The sequence below is a fragment of the Podarcis filfolensis genome (assembly GCF_964270895.1).
Source record: "Podarcis filfolensis genome assembly, chromosome: 16".
NCBI lineage: Eukaryota > Metazoa > Chordata > Lepidosauria > Squamata > Lacertidae > Podarcis > Podarcis filfolensis.
Genome location: NC_139620.1, coordinates 10,641,195 through 10,658,366, shown reverse-complemented (window position 1 = coordinate 10,658,366; position 17,172 = coordinate 10,641,195). Strand labels below are relative to the sequence as shown.

Below are 17,172 nucleotides of genomic sequence, written 5' to 3'. Positions count from 1 at the left end.
TTCAGTGGGTTTACTCTTAGTACAATTAGTTAGCTACAACCCTGGGAGATTTAAACCTCAATGTGCCATACTCAAAGCCACTTCCCATGCATTATCTAGCTGCTGTCCTTACAACAACTTTGTAAAGTAGGCTGCTGTTGTACCCATATTGCAGATGGGGAACACTGAGGCTGAGTGTGTTTTGCTTAATGCCACCTCGTGGATCCTTGACCTTGATACCTCCTCTTGAGTCGCACAGAGATGGGTAGCTCTGAGCATTTTAAATTCCGATGTCCATCAATCACTTATGTTGTTGTCGTTGTTTAGTCGTTTAGTCATGTCCAACTCTTCGTGACCCCCTGGACCAGAGCACACCAGGCACTCCTGTCATCCACTGCCTCCAGCAGTTTGGTCAGACTCATGTTTGTAGCTTTGAGAACACTGTCCAACCATCTCATCCTCTGTCGTCCCCTTCTCCTTGTGCCCTCCATCTTTCCCAACATCAGGGTCTTTTCCAGGGAGTCTTCTCTTCTCATGAGGTGGCCAAAGTACTGGAGCCTCAGCTTCAGGATCTGTCCTTCCAGTCAGCACTCAGGGCTGATTTCCTTCAGAATGGAGAGGTTTGATCTTCTTGCAGTCCATGGGACACTCAAGAGCAGGGGTCAGCAACTTTTTTCAGCCGTGGTCCGGTCCACTGTCCCTCAGACCATGTGGTGGGCCGGACTATATTTTTTGGGGGGGGAATGAACAAATTCCTGTGCTCCACAAATAACCCAGAGATGCATTTTAAATAAAAGGACACATTCTACTCATGTAAAAACATGCTGATTCCTGGACCATCCGTGGACCGGATTGAGAAGGTGATTGAGCCGTATCCGGCCCACGGATCTTAGGTTGCCTACCCCTGCTCAAGGGTCTCCTCCAGCACCATAATTCAAAAGCATCAATTCTTCGGCAATCAGCCTTCTTTATGATCCAGCTCTCACTTCCATATATCGCCACTGGGAAAAGCATAGCTTTAACTATATGTACGGACCTCTGTGAACGGGTAGATCTCAGTTTTTTAAATTCTGATGTCTATCAATCACTTATAAAAGCCCACCAGGCCCCGCCCACCAGAAGGTGCGCGTAAATAGGAATCGCTACAGAATGCTCAACGTTCCACTCGCCCCGCCTCCCCTGCCCTTGCAGCCGAGCGAGTCGCCCGAACCCTTACGTCATTGTCCCTATTAGCCAATCCTGGGCGGAGGGGAGGAGCCCTGAGCTCAGCTGCGGGGGATGAGAAGGAGAGAAAGAAATTGGGAAGTGGGTGCAACGTGCAGCCATCAGAGTAAGGGGACCGGACGTCGCCCGAGGACTAGGGGTGGGTGGTACACGTGTGTTTTGTGTTCGTGTGAACGCAGCCAGAGAGTGGAGTAGAGGACATATTGGTGTAGGAGGAGTCAGTCGCTGTAATTCGAGGTGGGTCGGTCTGGAGTGTGTGTGTATCATGGTAGAGAGAAGAGCGAAATTATATCGGTGGCAACTAAAGGAGGCCTGGATACAGGGTTAAGGGGTGCGTTGTAGAACCGATTGGGGGGTAACAGGAGGGTAAATTGAGGAAATTGTTCCAAGGATAGGATATCAGGGGGGTGCACGTTACAGACAGGAAGAGAAATGTCATCAAATGACGGGTTGGAAGGCATATTTGCTGGTGAGGTTCTGGGGCAGTTGGGAACAGTATTTGTGATATAGTTTACTCATCAATTACTGCATTTATATCCTCCAAGGAGCTGAAGTGTGGTGTCCATGTTATCCTCGCAACAACCCTGCGAGGTAAGGCAGAGACAGCTGGTGACTGGAGGGAGTCACCCACAGTGAATTTTGTGGCAGAGGGGGGATTTGAACCCTGGCCTCCCAGATCATAGTCCAACACTTTTACCACTATGCCACCGAAGGCTTTCATTGTGATCACAAATAATCCCTGGTCTTTACAGGGGGCACGGAGTGGGTGAGGTTGGCTGGGTGCAAATAAGGTAGTAAAGTGAATGGGGGGAGGGAAGAGAGCAATCTTCCCTGAAGGGGCTGGTTAGTGGGGTGACCAGACAGGGGAATTGAACTCACTTAATATAGACTGCATGCAAACCATCCATTCAAAGCACATTCCCACCCCCACCCCCCGCCAAAGAAATCATGGGAACTGTAGTTTGATAATGGCGTTGAGAATTGTAGTTCTGTGAGAAGGCATACTAAATTTCCCAGGATTCTTTGGGTGGGTACTTTAAATATATTGTGTAGTCACAACCCCATTAAGTGTTGGCTACTTTGCTGAGCACCTCAGGTTGTGCAACAATTGGTTTACAAGCCGCATTCATGAAGGCTCCCAGACTGCATTGTGTGGGCTGAAAAATGTATTCTCATGTGTGTTAATAATAACAACCAGGAGTGGCAGCAGAGACTCATCTGGGGGTGGGAAACTTTCAGTTGCAAGTAAATATATGGGGCTGGGGAGGTATTTTGCGGGGACGACAATTTCAGAGTGGAACATTTCCTCTCTATGATTAAAGTGCACATGGTGAGGTTAATTTCTTGATTTCATAACATTTATATACCACTTAGTTGTAGAAAACCTCAAAGCGTTTACAAAAAGTTTATTAGTTTTTAAAAAAACACACCTAAAAATAAAAACCAGCAATTAGCTAAAAACACATAAGTGTTCTAAATTATCATGTTAACCCAGATATTTATATTAATTTTTATTATTATATAATTTATTATATTTATATTAAATAAATCTAATTTATTTATTACACACACACACACGCTTCCCACCGCTCAAAGTGTACACATTCCCCTCTCAGTTTGACTGGGGTCACATCCATGCCTTGCCTTTAAAGAATCCTGGGAACTGTAGTTTGTTAAGGATGCTGGGAATTATAGCTCTGTGGCGGGTAAATTACACTTCCTGGGATTCTCTTGGAGGAAACCAAGTGCTTTAAATGTATGGTGTTGGAGGTGGCATGGATACCTTCAGCCCATTTGTTATCTCTCGGCTCAGCCAACCTCACAGGGTTGTTGTGAGAACTGAAGACGGCTGTCAGTATGAATGCCACTGGGAGCTCCTTGGAGGAAGAGATGTAAACCGCTTTGAGGTTTTCATTGCAGCCAAGCAGCATATGAATGTTGTGGAATAATAAATGTAACAATAATAATTTGGGGGGCATGGTGTTGTGGGTGACCCCCTGTACGTAATCGGATCCTTTGCCCGACTCTCTCTAGAATCCCAATGCAGAGGACCGTGGCTGTCCTTGGTGGGGGGGTGAGCGGCCTGGCAACCTGCTACTACCTCGCCAGAAGCCCCCAGGCACCCAAGGTGAGTGTGGGACTGTCTGTGAGGTACTGTTGCTCTCTGGAGGGCAAGGGAAACAGCACTGCATTTGCCGCTTAAGTTGGCCATTTTGTGTGTGCGGGTGACCAAGGGCATGGCTTCCCCCCAAAGGATTCTGGGAGCTGCCATTTGTTAAGAGTGCTGAGAGTTGTTAGGAGACTCTTGTTCCCCTCACGGAGCTACAGTTCCCTGGGAAGAAGGGCTGAGCATTAAACTCACAACTGCAGCTCTGTGAGGGGAATTGGAGATGTGCCAATAGTTCTCAGTACAGTGGACGCTTGGGTTGCAAGTGTGATCCGTGTGGGATGTGATTCGGCGCTTCTGTGCATGCGCAACCCTCGAAACCTGGAAGTAACCCGTTCCGGTACTTCCATAACCTGAAAAAACGCAACCTGAAGCGTCTGTAACCCGAGGTATGACTGTCCCCTTAACAAACTCTCCTCTTCCTGGGTGCTGTTCTGGAGTTTCTCTCAACACCTAATGTGGGGGATTCAAGGGGAGCAGAGCGGGGAAAAGAAAGGCCCCATTGTACGTTTCCAAGCACAATTCAAAGTGTTGGCATGGAACTTAAAAGCCCTAAACAGCCTCAGCGCTGTATATCTGAAGGAGCGTCTCCACTCCCATCGTCCAGCCCGGACACTGAGGTCCATCTCCGAGGGACTTCCACCAGTTCCCTCACTGTGAGAAGTGAAGGGAAGCAGGCAGCGGGCCTTCTCGGTAGTGGCACCTGCCCTGTGGAACACCCTCCTGTCAGATGTGTGACTTTTAGAAGACATCTGAAGGCAGCCCTGCATCAGGAGGTTTTGAATAGTTAACGTTTTATTACGTTTTGGTATATGCTGTAAGCTGCCCAGGGTGGCTGAGGCAACCCAGTCAGATGGGCAGGGTACAAATAATAAAGTTGTTGTTGTTGTTGAAGCTCTTGTATGGGTTTCTATAACAGAACCCATTCGTTGGATCTGGCCCATAGGAAACAAGGAAGATGGTTCTGATAATAATCAGCCCAGCATCCTGATAAACACGGGTCCCATTTGATACTATTTGGTCACATTCTCATGCGCACACTAGTGTTCAAAATTCCCCAAGCGCATTTTGCAACTGCGAACAGTCCACTTGCGACCAAATGGAGATGTCCCATTGCCAACCTGGCACCTGACATCTCCATCTTTTTTCTTTTCTTTTTAAATAACTTTTTATTCAAAATTAAAACAAAACATATTATCCAGAAACATACCATCCTTATTCCCCCCCCATTTTCCTCCCTCCCCCTCCCTCCCCCTTCTCTAAAAATTCTGTTTTCTGCATGTTACACAGTTGTACAGATCCTCAAACTATTTAGCTGATTATTATCCATAAAAAGTTTGTGAATGTTTATTCAAAACCAGCCAAGGAGTCCAGTTCGCTTTGTTGTGTCTTCAAATACTTTGTAAAGGGTTCCCATTCTTCTTTAAAGTCACAGTTATCCTTGTCCCGTAGCTTGTATGTCAGTTTTGCCAGTTCTGCATAATCCATCAATTTTTCTTGCCCTCTCCATCTTCTGTCTGGCACGCAAAAAAAATTTCTGCTGCCATACCACCTGCGCAGCAGCAAAATTGGTGAGAGAATTGCTTTCCAGTGCAGAAACAACAACAATAATGATAATAATTAAATTAGATTGTAAAAATAATCGTTGTGACCGTAGCCTAGATTTAAGGTGCCATTTGGCAATTAGCTTATATATCTGAGTTTTTTTTAAACACTGACACCCACCCCACCCTTTCTCTGTACAGGTAATCCTTTTAGAAAGCAGCAGCCGTCTCGGAGGATGGATCCATTCCACACGTACAGAAGATGGGGCAGTTTTTGAACATGGGCCCAGGGGGATCCGCCCTGCTGGGGCAGTGGGAAGGAACACCCTCCTTATGGTACGTATTTTGTAAATCAGAAGCCCTTTACAATCAAGCAGTATATCCGTTGTATGAAATCAAATAAATTGATAAATCGAGGCCCTTGATAGCTCAGTTGGTAGAGCATGAGACTCTTAATTTCAGGGCTATGGGTTCAAGCTCCACGTTGGGCAAAAGATTCCTGCATTGCAGGGGGTTGGAGTAGATGACCCTTGGGGTCCCCTTCAACTCCACAATTCTATAATATATCCCTGGCAAGATCCTCCCAGCTGTGCTAGCCTGTCACTGGAAACATGGCCCCTTGACCCAGAGACAGATGATACTTAAACCTAGTGGACTGCTTCTGAAATCACCTGCTTGCCCATTCTCTCTTATTACTGGTTTTCCTAATTATTACAAATCAGTCAGAATTACTTTAATTTAATACAATTGCTCTTTTTTTAAAAAAAAAATCAGGTTTCCCACTCCTGTTGCAAACATATGTCCATTACTTCCCTGTGCAGCCACTTCATTCTCCTTTAATCTCCTCTTAATCCTTCTCTTGAATTCTCTTCCGTTTTGAGAATTGGCAAGAGAAGGACCTGCTTGCCAATTCTCAAAACAGAATTGTTTTGCTTCAAGCCGTAGGTCAGGAGCCAGAACACTTTGGCTTTCCAGATGTTGCTGAACTACAGTTCCCATCAGCCCCAGCAAGCATGGTGGGAATTGCGAGGCCACCGGGGTTTGAACCTGGGAGAGGATGCTCTCCTACTCAGCCATGACACTTCCCCAAAAGCAGCTCCTGATCTGGGTGGCACTGGCTGCTCTGATTGATCCATGCATCATCGTTTACAAATGGTCACAGGTCGTTTCATCTTTAGAAAGTTCTGCATCGGCTTTCTAAGCCCCACAGACTGCAAATCATTTCAGATCCACATTGTTAGGGGAGCGAAACAGCCCCCATAAGCAATCATGTTTGCTATACAGTGGTACCTCGGGTTAAGAACTCAATTCGTTCTGGAGGTTCGTTCTTAACCTGAAACCGTTCTTAACCTGAGGTACCACTTTAGCCAATGGGGCCTCCCGCTGCTGCCACGCGATTTCTGTTCTCATCCTGAGGTAAAGTTCTTAACCCAAGGTACTATTTCTGGGTTAGCGGAGTCTATAACCTGAAGCGTCTGTAACCCGAGGTACCACTATAATACAGTCATACCTCATGTAACGTTTGCTTCATGATACGTTTTTTCAGGTTGCGTCCCGTGGCAACCCGGAAGTACCAGAAAGGGTTACAGTGGTGCCCCGCAAGATGAACGCCTCGCAAGACGAAAAACCCGCTAGACGAAAGGGTTTTTCCGTTTTGGAGGCGCTTCGCAAAACGAATTTCGCTATGGGCTTCCTTCGCAAGACGAAAGCCCATAGGGAAATCTCCAGGACAGCGGGGAAGCGCAACGCGTCTTCCCCACTGTCCTCGGACCTCCTCCGAAGGCTGGCGGTGGGGCGGAGAGACCTCCTCCCGCCGCCAGCCTTCCGAAGGCTCCTCCGAAGGCTGGCGGTGGGGCGGAGAGACCTCCTCCCGCCGCCAGCCTTCCGAAGGCTCCTCCGAAGGCTGGCGGTGGGGCGGAGAGACCTCCTCCCTGCGCCAGCCTTCGGAAGGCTCCTCCGAAGGCTGGCGGTGGGGCGGAGAGACCTCCTCCCGCCGCCAGCCTTCCGAAGGCTGGCGGCGGGAGGAGGTCTCTCCGCCCCACCGCCAGCCTTCAGATGGCTGTCCTGAAGACTTGCGGTGGGAGGAGGGTTTTCCTTCCCACCGCCAATATTCAGAATGCTGTTCTGAATGTTGGCGGTGGGGAGGAAAAACCCTCCTCCCACCGCAAGCCCCGGGAACAGAGGAGAAGCGCTGCGCACCTTCCCCTCTGTTCCCGGACCTGTCCTGAAGGCTTGCGGTGGGGAGAAAAGCCCTTCTCCGCACCGCCAGCCTGGCAAGCGGTCTCCATAGGAACGCATTAATTGATTTTCAATGCATTCCTATGGGAAACCGTGCTTCGCAAGACGAAAAACTCGCAAGAAGAAAAAACTTGCGGAATGAATTAATTTCGTCTTGGGGTTAAGAGGGTTGCAAATCCTTTCTAGGTCTCTGAACTTGGTCTTGACGCAGATGTCCTTCCTGTCCCCGGGGACCACCCAGCAGCCAAGAACCGCTTCCTCTATGTCCGTGGAGCCCTCCATAAACTCCCTTCAAGTATCAGGTACTTTCCAGAAACCCTGGGGAGGCTCTCAGGAGCCCTGAGATCAACCCGTCCTTCCTATCTGAGCCCGGAAGGTGATACTTTGTCCGCTGTGTTTTGTGGGTGGCGATTTCCAGTGGCGTCGTGAGGACTGTTCCTCCTTTCTCCCGCCCTCTGGTCTGGAGTGGCCTGAAAGAGCTCCTGTCCCCCCGCGGCTCCGAAACGGACGAGACCATCCATGCCTTTGTGAGGCGTCGCTTTGGCCAGGAGGTACGTGCCCAGAGGGGAAATGTGGCAACGCTCATTTGGGGGAGTGAGCCAGGAAGGTTTTCTTACGGAGGGGCGTTTTGTTTTGGCTGGCACAGAGCAGGGGGGAAAGGAGAAGCGTACCAAGGGTGGGGCGGGGGCCGTCTGTCTTATCAGCTCCACACAGGGCCTGAGAGAAGGGTGGGTCCCACTGCTCTCCCTGCCCTGCCTGTTTCTCTCACACAAAGCCTCCCGTCAGGGTCAGGGTAAGATGTTCTCAAAGATATCCTGTCTGTAAAAGAACAGGGCTACTGTCTGCTTAAAACAAGGGCAGGGTACTTCTGTCTCCCGTCTCCCACCGCCCTTCAGGCGAAAGGCCACATTTGCTTCAGGAGAACCTTCCAGAAGCCACATGAGTCAGAGGCAAAAGTGAGCAGAGCAGTGAATGTGAATTTTACCATTGCACAGAGAACTAGTTTGTACATAACACTCATTTGCCCCTCTCCATCCTGTATCAGTTTTTAATGTTTGCTGTTTCATTATGTTTTTATTTGTGTTGGAAGCTGCCCCAATGGGTGGGGTATTATTATTATTAAGGTAAAGGGGCCCCTGACCATTAGGTCCAGTCGTGACCGACTCTGGGGTTGTGGCGCTCATCACACTTTATTGGCCGAGGGAGCCGGCGTACAGCTTCCGGGTCATGTGGCCAGCATGACTAAGCCGCTTCTAGCGAACCAGAGCAGTGCACGGAAATGCCGTTTACCTTCCCGCCGGATTGGTACCTATTTATCTACTTGCACTTTGACATGCTTTCGAACTGCTAGGTTGGCAGGATCAGGGACCGAGCAACGGGAGCTTACCCTGTTGCGGGGATTCGAACCGCCGACATTCTGATTGGCAAGTCCTAGGCTCTGTGGTTTAACCCACAGCACCACCCACGTCCCTATTATTATTATTTATTATCCTCCATCCAGGCAAGTAATAGGCCTGATCCAAATTCAAAGACACATTTCAGCCAGGCGAAAACACCCAAGGACCAGCGAGAGGGATGTGGCCTGCGGGAGATTCCAAAGGGCCAGATAGGAAGGCTTAAGGGGCCACATTTGGCCCCAGGGCCTGAAATTCTCCACTCTTGATTTTAAAAAGCGCCTCACCCAACATCAGGGCAGCTTGCTGATTTCTTGCCTTGAGTGCTGCGTCCTTGATCTCCACAGCTGGCTGACATCGTCATTGACAGCCTCTGCCGGGGGGTGTTTGCCGGAGACTGCCGGACCCTCAGCGTGCGTTCCTGCTTCCCGGCGCTGTTCCAGGCCGAACGGAGCCACCGTTCTGTCATCTTGGGCATGGCCCTTGGCGGAGGTGAGGTGCCAAGGGAAGCCGGAGAAAAAGAAGGAGGCTTTTGGATTGCATGTTTTGTAATTTCAGAAGGAAAGGACACATAGAGTAGTTTCTGATATCAAACTTCCTTATCTTTTAGGGAAAGGCCCCCCTGTGGATTCTCCTCTGATCCGCAGAGCCCGGGAGGAGCGATGGAGCCAGTGGTCGCTGCGTGGTGGCATGCAGACTCTCCCTGAAGCCTTGGAGGGCTTCGTGAAGCGGCGTGGGGTGGAGATTCACTGTGGCGCCCCTGTGAAGCGGCTGGAGAGGGCGGCATCCGGCTCCTGGAAGGTAAGAATAGGGCCATTGGGGAGTGAGAAAGGAGCGTAAGGTGGCTTCCTCTCTAGGAATCGCCCTTCAGCTGCTCTGGAGGAATTTTGCCCCACTCCTTTTGCGATATTTCCGCAGAGGCCTGTTCAAGTCACGTGGTTAAAGTGTTGGGCTCAAAGACCTGGGAGATGTGGGTTCAAATCCCTTTCTCAGTCATGAAGCTCACTGTGGGCGACCCTGGACCCAATCACTATCTCTCAGCTTAACCTGCCTGGACACTGAGGTCCAGCTCCGAGGGCCTTCTGGTGGTTTCCTCGCTGCGAGAAGCCAAGTTACAGGGAAGCAGGCAGAGGGCCTTCTCGGTAGTGGCACCCGCCCATCAGATGTCAAGGAAATAAACAACTATCTGACTTTTAGAAGACATCTGAAGGCAGCCCTGTTTAGGGAAGCTTTTAATATTTAATAGACTATTGTATTTTCATATTTTGTTGGAAGCTGCCCAGAGTGGCTGGGGAAACCCAGCCAGATGGGCGGGGTATAAATAAATAAATATAATAATAATAATAATAATAATAATAATAATAATAATAATAATAATAATAATAATATAACCTGCCTCATAGGGTTGTTGTGAGGAGGGCGAGATCCAGCATGCTCCACTTTGAGAGTCTTGGGAAAAAGGTGGGACTGAAGTGGGATGATGAACGATAATAAATCAAAGTGATATGAATAAACAAGCCGCCATCTCCTTGCGGAAGCACCTGTAACCATGTGTAGGCCTTAGCCGGCTGCCTCCGACTATAAATTGAGTTGTATCCAACTGAAGCATACTCAAGAGTAGACCTACTATTTTATTATTGCATTTTATCTTGCCACTTCCACCAAGGAGCTCACGGGGGGGGGCATGCATGGCCCTCACCTTCTCCATTTTAACCTCACAATAACCCTGTGAGGTAGGTCAGGCTGAGAGAGAATGGTTGGCCAAAGGTCATCCAGTGATCTTTGTGACTGAGCGGGGATTCGAACCCCGATCTCCCAGGTCCTAGTCCAACATGTTGGTACTGCAATAACCAGCACTGGGCTAGGTGCCAAGGCTAATCTTGGGGACATCACCCAGAGTTTTCTGAGTGGTCATTTGTGGTGGTGGTAGGAGGGCTGGACTTCAGCCAGAGGGCCCTGGCTGTTGTTGTTTAGTCGTTTAGTCATGTCCGACTCTTCACTCCCATTTCTTTAAGAACTTGCCATAGTTTGCTGTGGTCGACAGTCAAAGGCTTTTGCATAGTCAATGAAGAAGTAGATGTCTTTCTGGAACTTTCTAGCTTTCTCCATAATCCAGCACATGTTTGCAATTTGGTCTCTGGTTCCTCTGCCCCTTCAAAATCCAGCTTGCACTTCTGGGAGTTCTCGGTCCACATACTGCTTAAGCCTGCCTTGTAGAATTTTAAGCATAACCTTGCTAGCGTGTGAAATGAGTGCAATTGTGCGGTAGTCGGAGCATTCTTTGGCGCTGCCCTTCTTTGGGGTTGGGATGTAGACTGATCTTCTCCAGTCCTCTGGCCACTGCTGAGTTTTCCAAACTTGCTGGCATATTGAGTGTAGCACCATTTGGTAAATCACTGCACTTGGCGCAGCGTTGTTTGATGCTGGCACTGCATTTCTCCCTTAGATAGCGCTTGAGGACGGCGTTGTGGAAGCAGATCACATCATCAGTGCTTTGCCCGCCAAAGGTAGGAGAATCCTCTGTCCTGGAACAGGGACTGTGAAAGCTTTTTTTGCCTAAGGACCACATTTCATCCTAGGCAACCTTGAATAGACCCAGCCTGCCTCTTCTCTCTCTCCAGCGCTTGCTGAGTCGCTCCCCAGCTGGGCCGAACCGCTTGCCCGAGAGCTGCTGGCCATCCGGGCTGTTTCTGTGGGGGTGGTGAACCTACAGTATAGAGACGTGCATCTCCCCGTCACGGTAAGGGGCTTTTTCGATGCCCCCTGCTCAAAACGCGAAGCTTGCTGGTTCCCATTGCAAGGAGCGTTAAGGGGCAATGCAGGCAAGAATAATGTCTCTCGTTTCTCTTAGAGTTTTCCCCCCTGTTGTGTCACACAGGAGAAAATCCGTACATGCCCATAGTGAGATCTATTACTTGGGAACTGGGAAGCTTTACCAGGTGAATTTCTACCTATCACAGAGCGCAACAGCTTTGAAACCAAAGAAAAGGGGGAAATGTGGCAAAAATCTCCACATGCCCACAGGAAGATGTAGCGGTTGGAGGAGGGGGTGGGGAGACCTTGCCAGCTAGAAATTAAGCGGGTTAAGTTGCCAGGGCATTGTCACGGGAAAGATTTCTATATGTCCACAGAGAAATGGAGTGATGTGACAAGGACTGGGGCTTAAGGCTTAAATTTTGAGAGATCTGGAGTGCACATTTTTGTAATGTTAACTTCAGCTGGAGTCAGTGGTCCTTGCATGTCCTTGCAAAAGGCCGTGATCAGCCCTCCCCCTATTTTCTCAAGGGGGTGTGGCCACCCATGTGCCCACCTGCCCCTTGATCTATGAGATTGGCTGGGAACCCCAGGCAGGGCCTTCTTCAGAGTGGCCCCAACCATTAGGAATAGGTTTAAATACTGTGTGTTTTTGTTTGAATGGGTTTCGTTTGCATTCCCAGAACCTTTAGGGCAGAGTTGAAGTAGAAATAAAGAAACCTACGCTTTGTGTGATTGTGTGTATTTTCTGCCAATCTCTTTCTTCCAGGGATTTGGGCACTTGGTACCCTCCTTCGAGGACAGCTCGTTGCTGGGCATCGTCTATGATTCTGTCGCCTTCCCCGGGCAGGATGGATCCAGCGGTCCTTGCATGCGCCTGACAGTAAGAGCTGGTGGGAGGCGAGGGGCTAACCTCCCACCCCCACTATAGGATCATGTTCTAAATATGGCTTAATGCAGGCTTCGTCAACCTGGTGCCCTTAGAGGCTCCTCCATTAGGGCAGATGGGGCACTGCCCCACTAACCTCATCTGGCTCTGAGCCAGCCCCTATTTCCTGGCTGTCTTACAAGCAGTCCAGGGGGTGGCACTGCTTGCCAGCTTCCTCCTCCTTAGGCTCCGTGTTGCCCCTGTAATTGTGCTCACCGGGGGGAGCTCCAGGATGCTGGAAGTGGGAACTGTCCTGCAGAAATTGACCCACCCTGGCCACTAAACCACTGCCCAGCTTCCCTCAGCCCTTTTGGACACTCCGGCTTCCATGAGCCTCAGATGGGCTGGGAGTTGTTGTTCAAAATGGGTGCTGTGCCCACGAGCCGCGGGTCCCAGAAGGCCGTGCAGCTTTCAGGCTGGGAAACAAACTTTAACGTTCCGCTCCTTTTGCCCAGGTGATGCTGGGCGGTGCGTGGTTTACATCGGGGCTCGGAGATCCGGACACCGTCCCCCACGCTGTGCTGCTGAGCCGTGCCAAGGCAGCTGTTAAGGAGCACCTGGGGGTCTCAGCTGAGCCCTCCCGCAGCATCGTCAAGGTGCAGAAGGTACAGACCCTGGAGCTGAGAGAGAGAGAGAGAGAGAGAGAGAGAGAGAGAGAGAGAGAGAGAGAGATGGGGGAGGAAGAGTGTCAGTCTTAATTCCACAAACCTCCTTCTGTGTTCCAGCTGGATGCACAGCTCCCATTAAGTTCAAGAATCACAGAATCACAGAATTGGAAGGGGACCCTGAGGATCATCTAGTCCAACCCCCTGCAATGCAGGAATATGCAGCTGTCCCATGCAGGCATCAAACCTGCAACCTTGACATTTTCAGCACCATGCTCTAACCAGCTGAGAAAAGTGAACTGATTTATTTTGATGATGTTGATTTCCTTTATTTCACAAAATGTATAATAAATAATAAAAATAAATTTTATTTATACCCCGCTCTTCCCAGTTCAAAAACTGGGTTCAGGGAGGCTAACAACAAATTTAAAACACTTTAAAACACTTAATTATAAAAGCAGCATAAACTACAGTATAAAAACATGAATAACAATAAAATTCAAAAATAAAAAATCAATTTGTTAATCCCCAGGGTTAGCTGGCTGAATTGGTCCTGCTTGGGCCAGCGAAGAGGCCAGGGGAGAATTAGCTGTGGGGTCACACAGCGGGTGATCTTCATAAAAGAGGAGGGGAAGAGAAGGGAAATGAAAGATCAGGCTGAATTCAAATTAAAGGTCAGGCGGAATAGCTCTGTCTTACAAGCCCCGCTTGCAAAGAAGAAATCCTCAAAGTGGTTGACAAACAGAATGAAAATGAAATTATCAGTGTGTGTGTGTGTGTGTGTGTTTTAAAAAAAGTTAAAAACAACTATTTAAAACTTTTTTTATATAATGAAAGCCAACAATAAGGTTACACTCACTTTTCTGGTGGTCAATGGGCTGGGCAGCCTTAGACAAAGCTGCTGTTCTTTCAGCTGCTCCTTTGCTTCTGCAATTTGGGGAGGGTAGTGCGCCACCTCCCTTACAGGGCCGTCGTGAGGATTTCCAAGATGGTGTACAGCAAGACATAAATGGAGAGCTTTAAAAATGCAGAATTTGGGCGGAGGTTAAGACCCAGGGTGCTTTGATCCCCCGTGTATGTTGCTTTCGTGATGACACAGCCACTGTGCTGGTTGTTCCCATGGTACAGATGGACAATTGGTGGCATGAGGAGGCTGTGGGGATTTGAACTCAGCTCTTTGCTATCCAAGCCTCAATTTCTGTGTCTTGTGTGTGGAAGAAGCAGAGGAGAGGACTCTGCATTGGGTGGCAGAGAGAAAAAGAGTCGGGGAGGGGAAGAGAAAGGGGTACAGGATCTCTTTTTTATATATAACTCCAATTTGTTTGAAAACATTTTGAGTTGTTCAAGACCACCTGCAAACCCCTTTGCCCCTTCCTGTCTCTGCAGGCCTGCATTCCTCAGTATACACTCGGCCACTGGAAACACATAGGTAGGTCTTTCTTTTTTAACTATCAAGACAATTTAATTCAGCTATTTTCATGTTATGCAGCCTTCCAATATGTGTGTGTGTGTGTGTGTGTGTGTGTGTGTGTGTGTGTGATAGAGAGAAAGCGAGAAAGAGAGTTAGGCCTCAGCTACAATAATCAAAAAATAATGTTTTGAATTCATTATAAAAATGCAACACCGGATGGCACCAGAGAGCAAAAAAAAGTATAAGTGATTTTTGCATAGTGTTTTTTCTTTCTTTCGTTATAACGATTTAATTTCTGACTTATTTATAGCGTTTTCCCCCTGTGCGTAGTTCCACCCTGAGAGAGAGAGCAGACACACAAACAGCCCAGCGCAGCAACACCTTACATTTCTATGTATATTGTATATAGGAGCACAGGTCTTCAGCCAGGGGGTCAGGACCCCCAGGTGGGTCGCAGCACAGCACTTTCTGCTTGCCATGTTGAACTCCACCTACAGCTGACCAAACCAAAGGAGCACAGTGCATGCGGTGTCTGGGCCAGGATGCATCCTTCTGACGACACACACGTTTTTGCCACAGGTGCTGCAAATTGAAAGGCTAGAGCCTTTTTCCATAAGAAGGATATTTCTGTCAAGCTGTGTATAGCCTTCTTGTAGTGAGGGAGCTGCGACACTGTTCGCTTTCTGGTCTGTTTGTGTGGCTCTCTTGACTTCTCCCAGAACAGTTGAATGATGGGGACCAGAATGCAGGAGGGTGGTAACTCAGCGGAAGGGATGGCTGCAGGAAATCAGCTGGCAGAGGCTCCCCCCTGGAACCCTGGACAACCGCTGCCAGTCAGTGCAGGCAGTACTGAGCTAGATGGACCAGTGGCCTGACTCCGTATAAGAAGGCAGCAACATATGTTCCTTGCTAACCCTTTCCTCTGTCCTTTAGAGAGCACAGCGGCTTACCTGGAGCAGCAAAATCTGCCTCTCAGCCTGGTTGGGGCTTCCTACGAGGGCGTCTCGGTCAACGACTGCATCTCCAGTGCCCACACTGCCACAGCCAAGCTTCTCGGCCATGTCTCCTGAGAAAGGCAGAGGGGACTTCGTCTTTCCTCGGCTTGTGGGACTCCTGCCCCAAAGTGCTCCTCTCAGCAGGATAAGAACCAAGGCTGCCAGCGAACTGCCTTGAAGTGGGATTGACGAATCTCTTGGCACGAGATCCAGGCCTCTCGCATTGAAACGCAGAAGGGGGTGGTTGTATTGGTTCAGCTTGGAATGGATTTGCTCCTCTGAGCTTATATCTATCTGGTCCGCAAGCACCACACACTCTGTGCTGAGCACCGTCTGGAGAAGGCCTCGCTGAGGACTAGGAGCATGCGTTGCTGCGATTGGAAAAGCGGGTGTCTAGCCCCTGGCTTTCCTCCCTCCCTTGCAATTTGAGGTTTCCCCTGGTGCTTGGAAGCGTTCCCTGCTTTGTCTGAAGATTATGGGGAAGGTGTCTGAGATGCTCTGCTGTTGGATGGTGGGGTTTGTGTGGGCCCTGCCTGCTTCCTTCCCACCACCCTTCAGTTCTTCATATAACTATTTCATAGATGTCTGCTAATAAAAAAATATATCTATCAGCCCTACTGCTGGGAGTGGCTGGGCTGATTTCTCGCTCCCATTATTTGGGTACATAAAAGTGCAAAGCTTAAGGACTCAGGCCTGATTCAGGCAGTTGTGAAATCTATGTAGGTCTCCCTCCGTGCAGGAGATAAATATCAGGCATTTACTAGAATTCACTGTGCAGTAAGCCTGCAACTTACACGGGAGTTACGTTCTTGGGATCAGGCCTGAAGCCCAAATCTCTCAGTGGTGGCCAAACGTGGCCCTCCAACTGTTTTTGGACTACAACTCCCATCATCCCTAGCTAACAGGACCAGTGGTCAGGGATGATGGGAATTGTTGTCCCCAAACAGCTGGAGGGCCAATTGCCAAAGTCACTTTTCCTGGACTCCTGCCCCCTTTTAATTTTTTAATTGTTGCTATATGCATAAAGCTGAATGTGCACTAGTTAAATGTGTGTTAAGTTGCGGGTTTAACTTGCAATGCAATGGTATACATGTGCCTGCTCAGAAGTAGGTGTATGTTTGCAACAGGGCTTACTTCCAGTTAGAGGACTGCGACAGAAATTATTCTAGGAAGTAAGATCAGCATCGGCTGCTGTTGCTGCTTTGTAAAGGACACATGGCTGGTTTGTGCTTCCTTTGCATTGAAATGAATGGACTAACATAATGAATATGGAATTCAATACGTAAACTAGGACCACATGCAGACTTGCATTTAAAGCGATATGGTGTGACTTTGAACAGTCGCAGCTTCCCTCAAAGAATGCTGGGAGATGTAGTTTGCAATCACAATAGGACACTAGTATTGGGAATAATTATTAGCCTTCCAATGGACATAGGCATTCCACAACCAACTCTATGCCCTGTGCCCTTTCCTCTTTGGTGCAGGTAGAAGTTCACCAGGTGATGCCCATCCTATTTCTGGTCTCTACGGGGTAGGGGGGGCACACCTATTCTACCTGTTCCAGAGCTGGTCTTTCTATTGCCTGAAGCCCACATTCCCTCATTGCAACCTTCCAGGGGCTGCAGATTGTGGGTTTAGTGCGGGGCAGAGGCAAAAGTGGCTGCATTTGGAGGTTATATTCCAGCCACACAAAGCCAGAGGATTCTACCCCTACCCACACATCTCTCCACCCTCCTAGCAACATTATTCAAGGGCAAGGACACAGTCCAACCCAAGCAAAGGCACACAAGGGGAGTGGGCCTGGAGGGGACAGTCCCCAAGGGCCACCTAGAGAAGGCGCGAGGGCCACATCTGAGCTCTGGCCCGGAGGTTTGCCACTCCTGCCTGCAGAGGGCCAGGGCAGCCGCTCTTAACCAGGGAAGACAGCTCACTC

At 49.1% G+C, this 17,172-nt stretch overlaps 1 protein-coding gene across 6 annotated transcripts; it reads left to right on the top strand.

Moving 5' to 3' along the window:
- Nucleotides 1-1,228: 1,228 nt before the first annotated feature.
- PPOX (protoporphyrinogen oxidase) lies at nt 1,229-15,856 on the top strand. 6 transcript variants are annotated; one of them, XM_083591275.1, is made up of 14 exons: nt 1,241-1,309; nt 1,749-1,794; nt 3,238-3,331; nt 5,116-5,250; nt 7,339-7,454; nt 7,571-7,703; nt 8,894-9,038; nt 9,157-9,347; nt 10,993-11,053; nt 11,168-11,286; nt 12,070-12,183; nt 12,684-12,833; nt 14,220-14,262; nt 15,178-15,856. In XM_083591275.1, exons 1-14 carry the CDS (start codon nt 1,258-1,260, stop codon nt 15,312-15,314), a joined length of 1,536 nt encoding a protein of 511 aa, XP_083447401.1. In that variant the 5' UTR covers nt 1,241-1,257; the 3' UTR covers nt 15,315-15,856. The 6 variants fall into 6 exon arrangements, with proteins under 6 accessions (XP_083447403.1, XP_083447404.1, XP_083447401.1 ...); XM_083591274.1 differs by having other exon boundaries at nt 1,241-1,342; XM_083591277.1 differs by lacking the exon at nt 1,749-1,794 and having other exon boundaries at nt 1,229-1,342.
- The last annotated feature ends 1,316 nt before the right edge of the window (nt 15,857-17,172 follow it).